We start from the raw sequence: 11322 nt of genomic DNA, 5'->3' as shown, positions 1-11322 counted from the left end.
AAATACAACTTCTACCACTGCCCCTTTCTGTCTTTGAAGCGTTATCTTGGGGACCAACCAATTGCATTCCTTTTTAAAAGCTTTTCCAGCGATTTAAAAATAAAATTATTGCCAGCAAATTTATGAGTATTTTCCTCTGTACCTTGTGATGCATATCTAGATTAAGACTCAAAGAAAGACGTGATGCCTAAACTAGGACTTAAACTTTTAAAGTCTAAAAATAATCCTAAAAAAGAGCTACAAACGCCCTTTCTCCACAGCAGCCCAACCTTAACACTTCTGCAGGTCCAGGGCACCTCTCTCTTTGACCTTGAATTTCTGTAACTGGCCTATTTTGTTTGCAGCCCCTGGGTTATGCCCCAAACCACCCTCACACGGACAGCCCAGCTCCTGGCTCCCCAAGCTCACTTGGCAAGCTCTGTTTCCAGACTCAGCCCCACGTGGCACCATCTTCTCCTCAGACACCCAGTTCTCAGCCTCGGATCCCACTTTGGGGAAGAGAAACTTAAAACTTAGGCTGCTAAACTGGAGGGGCATGAGATTCTATGATTGTTGGATCTGGCTTTGATCGTGATAAATGTTCATACCCTGCCCCCAGTATTTTATCTCTTGTTTTTTAGCCACAGCTGGTTTTACTGACTCTTCCTTCTACTGCCTTTTATCCTTCTAATAATTCACTAATGGATTTTCTTTTTTATTCATTATATGTAAAGCCCATTTCTTATTCCCCATGGCTGCTTTGAACAGCATTGATCCATTTTAGGTTTTCTTAAGTCTTCTCTCATTGTCTGCAAACACTGTTTTTGCTGTTAAGATTCCTCCATGGCTTTCCTTTCCTAAATCAGGTGCAGAGAGGGAGGGTTTGAAACAAAAACCCCAACTTCTACATCTCCTCTCTGATGAGACGTGAGTCAGAATGTTTTTTTTTCCTCTTTCCCACAGAAACTCTGCTATCCTACATCACATTTATACTGGGTCCAAGTTCCAGTTACATCTTACGTAGATACTTACCCCAAATCTGAATAGCAACATTGGCTTCATTTTTTGCCAGATGGGAGTTGAATGTCAATTTTTAACAGTAATTTCTAAAACCTTCAGGGGATCCCTACCCTTTTTCTAAATTTTAATAAATCCACAGGAGAGTATCAGGCAGGGCACAAAGGAAATGTCCCATCAGGTCTGGAGCCTCTGGGAACACCACGTCAAATCCAGCTGTACAGTCCTCACCAGCGACCAGAGTTAATTTATCTACTGACAGATCTGAGCCCTTTGAGAAATCACTTGATGGCCTCCGTTCCATTCCCTCCGAATACATCTCCATTCCAGTGGACACTGTTAATGATAACTTCATCAGAGAGGTCCTCCTTCAGCAAAACTCTTAAACCCAAATGTAATTTTCAGCATGAGGATGCTGTCATTGAAATCCATAGCAAAAGCTACATCCCTGCCTGTTGGACTAGACCGAGACTGACAAAACTCTTGCCCTTCAGCTGTCCTAGTAGGAATGGGGTCTAAACCCCAGGATCCTGAGACAGACCCCAGTATCAGTGTCGATTCTGTCATCTTTTCAAAAGAGCAGAAAGAGAGGAACAGCACAAGTGCAGGCAAAGGGAGGCCCATTGCTTCATGCTCATTTGGGCCCTAATTCAACTGCATGGCTGCCTCTTCCCTGCTAAGGATGAAATAGTAGCATAAAAACACTATTAATTGATTTTAATGACCTTTTCCCCCATGTTTGCTTTCCCACTTGCAACAGGAACATATGATGTAAAATACCTAAGTGTATATGTAACATCAAACTCCATGGAGATCAGTAAGCTGCCATTTTACACATATTTTTAAGCCAAAACCTCGCTTACCTTAGGTGCCGTTGTGAAGCTGTGGGGTTGACCCTGTGTATATGACGGACAGGATTTGATCCTATCATATGAAGAAAGCCATGAACAGCTGAAACAGCTTTTAAAGTGGTCACAACCACAGCTCTTCTGCTTCTGGTTCATTCAAAGCAACACCTTCCTCATTTGATCTCCTTCAAGTGCACCACTTTGTTGTTTCTTTCCTCCTGGAAACTAAAGAGTGAACGAAAATCTTGCTATTTGGGATGGCATTAAAAAAAAAATAATGGCAAATAAAGACATTTTAATTGCATGGGATTTCTGAATCAGGTTTCAAAGTGGGGGAAAAAAAATAGCTGTGTGCCTGGTACACAGAGAGCCCTTTCTCTTCCCCTTTGTGGCAGAGGAATCAATGGAATTCATACAAAAGAAGGAGGGGGGTGGGAAGAGAGATAGGAGATGCCTTGCTCGGTACCAGCAGGTCACAAGTCTCATGAGGCTCGAGCAGGGCTTGCAAGGAAGTTGCTGACTCTATCTCCATGTGTACCTTTTTGTTCCTTGCCTTGGATTTGCTGGTCAGTGGCATGCTGCTTTGCCTGGCTCTCCATAGAGCTTGTAGCCTACAGGAATTTGGACAGAGTGGTACAGACATCGCCGACAGAGACTCTGATCACTGACTATCCCTTTAAACGCAGTCTCATGACTTAGTCTTTACTCCACTACCTATTAAAGAAGGAGACAAGACGTTCATAGACAGCTTCCATTCAGACACCCAGAAGGACCCAGAAAGGCAAGACAATTTAACAGAGCTAACTGTGAGTAAATACGAGGCATTAGAGGTGCTCTCTAGAGCAAAGGGCATGGAGAAAGATTTGTAGGAAATCCTGAAGTGAAAGAAGGTGCAGTATTTTTTAAAAAATACTTGCATACGATGTTCAAAAGGCAAAATTCTGTAAAGAAACTATTCTGTCATTTTAGTATTTTTCCTTTAAATACAAATCTAAGTGTCTCTTAGTATAACGTTGACCGATGCTTGATTTCCCATAAAAACCCGAAGCAGTGGTTTTTGTGCTGCAAGCATTGGAGCCTTTTGCAAATACAACCTTTTTTCACTGGGATAAATTTCATAGAAGGAATATCTGGGGGGAGGAATTTGAAGCCAGCCTTTTGCAAACTTGGATCTAAACCCCAGCCTGGAGCCCCCACTTAGATACCTGCACCTCATGAGGAGTGGCCTTCCTTCTGGGAGTGCTGGACGTGACCCCCTTTCTGCTGGGGACAGAAAGGAGCTGTGGGTGCTCAGCAGCATGGAGACCACACAGCTTTCACTAAGGTGCCCCATTACGTGTGCAGGTAGCTAACTGTTTAACCAAGGGGCTCTGGGTCTCCACGCACTGTAATGACCAACCATTGTATACGGGTACAGGATTCTGGAAAACTCGGTTCTCGTTAGCCAACGGAGTCATCAGCGTGTCCCTATGACTTATTTTTTATGACAACAGCTGCTGGGTAGATCTGGACAGGTGTTTTACAAGTCATCATTACTCTTGCAAGTCATATCTTAACACTGATGGAAAGCGAAAGTTCCTCTGTCAGCTCAGCCTATTGTTTTTCTAAATATCTGTATTATTAATTGCAGGTATGATTATCTGGTGGAGAGTGTTCCCAGCTTGTCTTCATGTTGCCCATTTTCTTCTCTGCGTTTATCCTGTCTGCTTGCTGGTTAATCAAAGGAAACTGCATCTCCTATGATGAGCTGAAAGAGCAGAGGACTGAATTTGCCATCAATCTCTACCGGCATGTATCCGAAGCAGAGAACAGAACCAACCTGGTAGTCTCCCCAGCAAGCGTGGCTGTTTCTTTGGAGCTGCTGCAGTTTGGAGCTCAGGGAAATACCTTTCTGGAGCTTCAGGATGCCCTAGGATACAACATTCATGGTAATGTACTGTTTAAAAAAATACTTCTTGCCTTACATTTTGCAATAAATTCACAGCTTTACTAAGGAGACAGCAATTGCACGCTTCATGCTAAACTTCTGTCTTCTGTCTCACTGCAATATGTAGTTTAGGAGTGTTTTCTCCATATTTGATAGCCAGGTGTCAGCTGGACAAAGGAAACTCAATGGAATAGTTGATACGCACACTACTATTCCTCTTTTTTCTTGATCAGTGCTTACTCTTTCACTGCACTGAAATACAGCTACACCTAGAAAAGCTGCTTCCAACGAACAGCAGAATTGCTCCTGGTTTCCCAGGGCTTCATGGTGCCCGTTGTGTCCTGGTGTCCCCTGTGTCCTCTGCGAGGAGGTGCCAGGCACAGGACAGTCATTTTCTCTCCTAACCCCACTCACGTTTTCTCTCCTATCCCATTAACAAATCATATGAAACCTGTAGAAATTGAATTATCTTTAAGACTTTGCACCTTTTTCTAATGTTACTACAACTCGCCAAAAAGTTGAACTGGCAGATAGAGATATACACTGACAGATGGATGGTGCAATTGCATCTTTCCCTGAAAGCAGGCTAAAATAAAACTCACTGGGAATCTGGAATGGATATGGAAAAGGCAGATGTCTTAAAATCCAGCATTAAGTCAGTTGAATTTAAGGATGCTGTTTTCATTTTAGCTCTGGATTATCCTACCATCCCACATCACACATCAAAAACTATTTTACATTATGGGCACAATGTTTATGAAAAGCAGATGACTGCCTCATCTTCAAAATTTGCAGCTTACATACAAGACTCATGTATAGGGCTAACACCACTCTTTCTCAGCATAAAATTTACTTTCAGCGTATGAAGACTAAAGATAAAACCTACAGCAATTTCACCGTCCTGTGCTGGAACCTGCCTTAGTCACCGTTACCATTCCAGATAGCACTGATACTCAAAACCAACACAGCGAGTAAGAGCTAACTCTGGCTGATATATACAGATACAGCTGTACGTACTGACGCAAGGACATCTCTATCATGAGCAGATGACATAATGAAGTCTTGCTTGCAAGACTTCTGTTTCTGTAAACTCAGTAGGACAATTTTAGACAACATTAATTCATGCAAGGATTATACCTTGCTTGACACTTCTGGTTATTAGGGGCTCAGTTATTTAGAAAGAACCTTAAGAATAATATTGCACAGTGAAATTCAGGCACAGATCTCCACACAAAATGTAACAAAGGGAAGCGCAGAGGCTAGTTCTCTTGTGCTGCCTTACTTCTTCTCATGTGGCACATCATACCAAGCAGACATTTTATCTCCATTTTAGTTGGCTATGGCACAAGCCACATTGAGCTTTGGCTTTCGGTAATATGAATGCATGAATGTGAAAATAAAGTAGGATGGGATCTATTGCTATTGTTTATAACAGCACATTTCCAGTGACGGAGAAGGAAACCACTTCCCTAAATGGTTTAAATCAAATAAATAAATCAAATACTTAGGTCAAATTTCCTGTCAGATGTGTAAAACCAAATCATGTATATATGCATATCTGATAAAACTCCTTTCTTCCATTAGGTGTTTGCATTAATGTTCCTGTTCGTCTGTCTTTAATAATAATAAAGGATGTGTTTAAAACCTAAGGAGGCTGAAAAAAATGAAAACTTTTATGGTGCATTCACTATTCATGGAGAACCTGCTCTTACATGCACTTGTAAACTTTTAATATTTGGAAGATTTGTTCACCTTTATTCTAGTGCTAAGAAAAAAAATGTATAAAGGGATGTCTCTCTAGACTATGTGACACAGACAAAATGACACGCTTTAAAATGTTTTCTCTTTGCTGTTTCATTTTATCCACAGTGGAGTATTTTTAAGCAATTTTGAACTGTTTTCTGAGTAAGAATTCAGGACTTTGGTTAGCTAAGCACTTTGATATGAGTGAAGTTACAATCTCAGGATACCACACCTAACATTAACATCTGCTTCCAATTTACCATCTTTGATTTGTCACATCCTCCAGAGAGCTTGCCAAATGCTCCTGCACTAATGCAAAACACACAAGAAAAGCATTTTACACCTCAGACCGTGTGAGTTTCCTTGACATCTGTTCAAGAAGTTCAATATTTTATCCCTTGAAGAGTAATAGATCTAAATTTTAATACCAAACTTCCCATAGGTGATTAGTCTTCCTGTAGGTTATTTAAGGAGCACTGTTAGATCAGAAAACATGCACTGGATTCTCAGGTGGTAGAAATGGGTGGACATGAAACTCTCCCTTTACCCGGTCAAGAATCTGAACTGATGTAGTAAAAGTCTCCTGTGACCTGGATGGCAGCTGGAGGTTCTGCCCTTGACCTGATGCTCAGCCTGGGACGGGTTGGTCCAGCCAGGATGGACTTCGCTGGTTAGCCACCCCAAACCACCCATGTGTTGGGCGGCAGCACAGCCTGACTTCCCTCCAGCGCTGCCTACACCCACAGGCATCTGGAGAAACTGGGTGATTCCTCCCTTTGCCTAAGGTCTCCCTTGACTCAAAATAAAGATTTCCAGCCAGCCCATAATGCCAAGCCCAGACACGATCATGGGGAGACAGATACCTGTAAGCTGCCCAGGGCACCCCAGGGTTTCACGCCAAGGCAGAGGAGGACCTGAGCCAAGTACAGGAACCTGGAGAAGCAAGGGGCACAGTACTGACCCACCTTGGAGACAGTGGCCAGCAATTCTTGTACAACAGTGAGTTGCTGAGATTTCACACAGAAACTGGGATACTTGGTGGGGAAATCATAAAGGTCCTGGTGATCCCACAGACCCAAGAGGCACTTATGTCCTGCTGAAGAAGAGCAATGTTCCAGACACTTCACAGTCCTCATAGAAAACTTAGAGAAGGAACCTGCTGAAAATGTCTTAACATCTTAAAGGCAAGTAACAATCTCAACAAGACTTTTATTGGCTGGCTGTAGGCAAGTCTCCTCCAAAGCACAACAAGGGATATGGGAAAGGGGCTGAACCGCAAACACGGGAATTTTGAGAAGATTTGACAGAGAGCCCATAAACATTGTTCAGACTGGGTGCAAGTCCCAGGCCTCAGGAAGTCACCTTGGCATCAACCATCCCATCACAAACCATTACAGTGAGCAAAATAATGACAGACAGAAATGGCTGCTAAACCACCCTTCAGGGGAGCCTACTAGAAACTTTGTGATTTTAAAAACACAAGATCCTCTATGTTTGCAGGACTCATGTTCTCATTAGGCCCACACCTCAACACTGTACCCATCACAGAAGCCACCACAGTTGAGCTCCATGAGCTCCCCAGGAACAGGAGACCAGGGCACTATTCAGCTATTTTCACTAGTAAACAACAAACTAGAGAATACATTACTGAAATTTTGAACAACACTGTTGCTACAAGCATTTTGGAAGACCAGAATAGAATTTAAAAGCATCCTGGAAAATCAGAGAAATGTGTGAAATGAATAGGACACAATTCAATAAGGACAAGTGCAAAATTCTACATTTAGAAGGAATAATCAGCTGTTCAAATCAGGGAAAAATCAGCCAAAGAATAGTGCTTTTAGAAAAGGATCTGAGGGTTCTTAGGAAATTAAAAAATGAATATTGAATGGGAAATTGTACTTCAAGAAAAAAACAGACACTCTTGTGAGTTATAAAAAAAAAAAATAGTTGCTTGTAACACACGTGAAGCAACATATCAGATCTATTTAGCATTGCCATGCCTCATTTGCAATACTGGGCCAGTTTGGACCACCATCCTTCAAGAAACAAAACAATACATGAGGGCCAAGGATAGGAGAGACAGACCTGGGGCAGTCAGGAAGATGCCTTTCCTGGGGCGGGTGGCATCAATAACAGAAGGATATGGCAGTACTGCAGCATCAGCCACTCATCCAGTCACCACCAGAGGTGTGAGGACTCACTAACAGGAACCCAAGGAACTCCCCAAAGACAATAAATTTCCTTACGAAATGCAAGAGCTGTGTTTACATAGAGGTGTGAGCTTGATGTAAAATCAGCCACTTGACATATCTGCACAAGAGTGATTTCTACAGCAACATGAAGAGTGCTTTCCTATGCCCAGTGCATCACCGTCCTTGACGGCAGTGCTTGACAGCAATACCCAGTAAAGTCAAGGGTGCTTCAGTTGTTACAGTGCTTTAACTTCCATAGAATCACAGAATCATAGAATTTTGGGGTTCGAAGGGACCCTTAAAGGTCGTCTAGTCCAACAGCCCTGTAATGAGCAGGGACGTCTTCAACTAGATCAGGTTGCTCAGAGCCCCAACCAACTTCACCTGGAGTGTTTCCAGGGATGGGGCATCTCCCACCTCTCTGGGCAACCTGTGCCAGTGTTTCACCACCCTCATTGTGGTCAGCACTGGAGCCGAGAGCTGCTGAGACCTGGTGCAATCTCTGCTGTCCTTAGCCTCAACATGGTAAATGCAGTTTTTCCCTCTTTCTTGCCTGGCAGATCAAAGTGTGCAGGATTTCTTGCACGCAATGTATGAAGGAGCGACCAACTCCACCCAAGGCATGGTGGTTCAGCTGGCATGTTCTTTCTTTGTGGATGCTGGTGTGCAGCTCTCGCCCCACTTTGCCGCACGTGCTGCACGCTGGGCAAACAGCAACTTGCAGCAAACCAACTTCACTGACCCGAACAGAACTGCAGCCCAAATACAGGAATGGATCACCGGTAACCTTGGAGGTAACGTAACAAGCCATGAGAATGCTTGCATGTGAATAAAATGTAAAATAAGCGTAATGAGAGAAATTGCATTTAAGCAAGTATGAAGTTTTTTGCCACACTCCATGTTGTCCAAACCAAGGCTGAGAGACCAGAAATCTAATTCTTGTGCTGATGCTCATTTCTACTGTGAGGAAAGAGCTGGAACAGGTCTGAATCTGTGAGTATAAGTTTGCAGTATCAAGCTGGTAACCACTTGGCCTTGTTCTTCTAATTTTTAAAATGGAAATCCTTTGCAGTGTTTTCAGTTTTAATGAGGAGCAGCCAAATACTCCAGGGACTGTGTTCACTGTGCTGAATGCTTTCATGCTGCAGTGGGGAACATGTAGGGCACTAAGCTCAGCAGTCAGACTCTGAGTTTAGAAAGTCAAAATAGGAAATAAAAAGAATTTACTTTCCACACAAGCAAAAAAAGTAATGAAATTAAATTCTGTTAACGAAAAAATAATTGAAAAAGCAAGTCCTTAGAAGCAGCAGAGCAAATCAATCCCCAATTTGCCCCATCAACTTAAGTTATGTGAGTGTTAATTTGGCCATCAACGTGTGAGGTGATGTTAAACACACACACTAAAGCTACTATCAAAAGAAATATTCTATCCATCTCAAATGAACTGTAGTAAGTGATCCAGCTTCATGATAGAAAAGTATTGCTCTAGAAGCAGGTACTAAAATGGGAGTTCATATTGTGGTGCTCACATGCGTATCAATGAATTAAAAGTGGATCACACTTTCAAGAATCTTTGAGATACCCAAAGCAGGATGAGTTGAACTGCCAAGTAAATAAGAGAGGGAGAGAATTAGGATATGAGTTTCAGTTGAATTATTTACCTCATAAAGCAGTCTGTAATTATGAATCCATTTCATGAGGGACTTCTGTTGCTAACGATGAACCACTCCAAGATACATGCGGGGACATTTAAGCTACAAAACCAGTTAGAGCCATGGCATGGTGCTGAGCACTGGGCTGCTCTCATCCATGGTGTTCTGCAAGTGGCATAGCCCTGGCACAGCTTTGGCCCTCAACATCGACCAGCTCAAGCTCGGTTCTGGAGAGAGCATGGACCAACAGGCAACCCCAATGAGGTCCATGTACAGGTGGGGAGGTGAAGGTAAAGGGTTTAAGAGTGCCTTGTGAGTTGTACCTCTTACCCTTAGGGGCAGAGAGTGGTCCTGACTTGCTTTATTTACTCACACAAACCTGGCCTTTAGGCACGTGTCCCCATCCCTGCCTCTTTTCCTTGCAGATGGGGACGTGCGTGGCATGCCGTTGGAGACCGCTGGGTCACCGCTCAGCCAGGTTGCCCTGGTGAGCATCATGTACTTCAAAAGCATGTGGCAGAAGAAGTTTTCCTTTACGAATACCCAGATGTTGCCTTTTACCACAGCGGAGGGCTCAACCCTGAAAGTGCCCACAATGCATCACACAGCTGAAGTTAACTATGGTAACTGTCCAGATTTGCTCTATTGTACAACATGGAACAGTTTTATTTATTTAATATCCACAGCTACCGCACTAAGATGTGTTATTGTCCCAGACTGGAGAAGTCTCAGAAGAAATCCCATCAAATAAAGAGACCACCTAGGTGACTGAATTGACTCCTTATAATCCCAGGCAATTGAAACAGATCCTAAGTTCAAAATGGTTCCTAAAATATCTACTGCCCATGCCCCATCCCTCACAGACCAACAGCTTCCAGCACTCCATAACAAACTTGTCAGCTGTAGCAAACAACCCAAAGGCATCAAGATAACATCCCAGGAGAAGGGAACAGGAGAGACTGAGGGTACTGCAGTATACAAAGTCCTTTCCAATGGCATAGGTCTTGTTAAATAAAGCTGCCTAGGAAGGGAGTACCGCAGGAAGCACATCTAAACACACAACAGTGGGGCATTTAAGACTAAAACTATATCAAGCCCCTACTAATTTGATTTGTGGGGTGCATAAGAAATTCCCTGGCCCCTTAAGCTTAATCACTGTTTCTCCCTTGCGTGTGTGAGCACCAGAGAGAGGATAGTATCACCGTGAGAACCGGCACTGCACACCCATCCCTCCTGTCTCTGGTCACACGCTGCCTCCAAGGCTTTAGTATAAAATTGGAAATATTCAGGGCCAAATTCTGCAACAAAGGGGAGAGAAATTTTTCTGTCCCTTATACCCAATCAGTGGATGATTTCAGCATGGGTTTAAAACAGTATAAATATAGGTCAAACTTTTATTTGTATAATATATGAATACAGTGTATGCTCTTTTCAAAGGCTTGGAACATGTGGGTTGCTGACAGAAGGACTCATGCTGTAAGCTTAATTTTCTGCCACCAGGAATTCTACCATTTAGCTCTACAATCTCTTTCAAAATATAAAAAGCTCCTTTCCCTTCTACCCTAAATTTCAGAACTGCACTTGGGTAAAACCCCTCCTAATTCCAAGTCTAAATTTTTTCAAGACCAATTTATATCTCTCAGTATCATGTCAGCTTTATCCTTTAAGTTAAATAGTTTCTCTTCAGCTTTGATATTTAGTCCCAAATGCATCTGTGAGTCACCAAGCTGCCTCTCAATTTCCTGTTAGCTAAGCTGAACATTCCAGGCTCTTCTAAACTATTCAAAACACAAATATTCCAATTCTCTACTAGTTCTTTTCTGCACTTTTACAATTTAAATTAATCTTTCTTGAAAATAAGTGACTAAGAATGTACATAATACCTTTAATCAGGCCATCTCTATAAAATGCTCTTAGTATTTCTATGATTTGCTAAAAATACCTTGCGCAGAATCAGCTCA

General features: G+C 42.6%; 1 protein-coding gene across 1 annotated transcript; it reads left to right on the top strand.

Moving 5' to 3' along the window:
• Positions 1-3568: 3568 nt before the first annotated feature.
• On the top strand, positions 3569-9984 carry LOC104619658 (serpin E3-like; the record flags this gene model as incomplete). Its single annotated transcript, XM_010285612.1, has 3 exons — positions 3569-3772; positions 8270-8503; positions 9787-9984. Coding segments are annotated over 3 exons (636 nt in total), but the record flags the coding sequence as incomplete, so codon positions are not given.
• Positions 9985-11322: the final 1338 nt, after the last annotated feature.

The sequence above is a fragment of the Phaethon lepturus genome, unplaced genomic scaffold, assembly GCF_000687285.1.
Source record: "Phaethon lepturus isolate BGI_N335 unplaced genomic scaffold, ASM68728v1 scaffold41614, whole genome shotgun sequence".
Lineage (NCBI taxonomy): Eukaryota > Metazoa > Chordata > Aves > Phaethontiformes > Phaethontidae > Phaethon > Phaethon lepturus.
The sequence above is the reverse complement of the archived record's forward strand: the minus strand, read 5'-3'. Positions and strand labels throughout refer to the sequence as shown.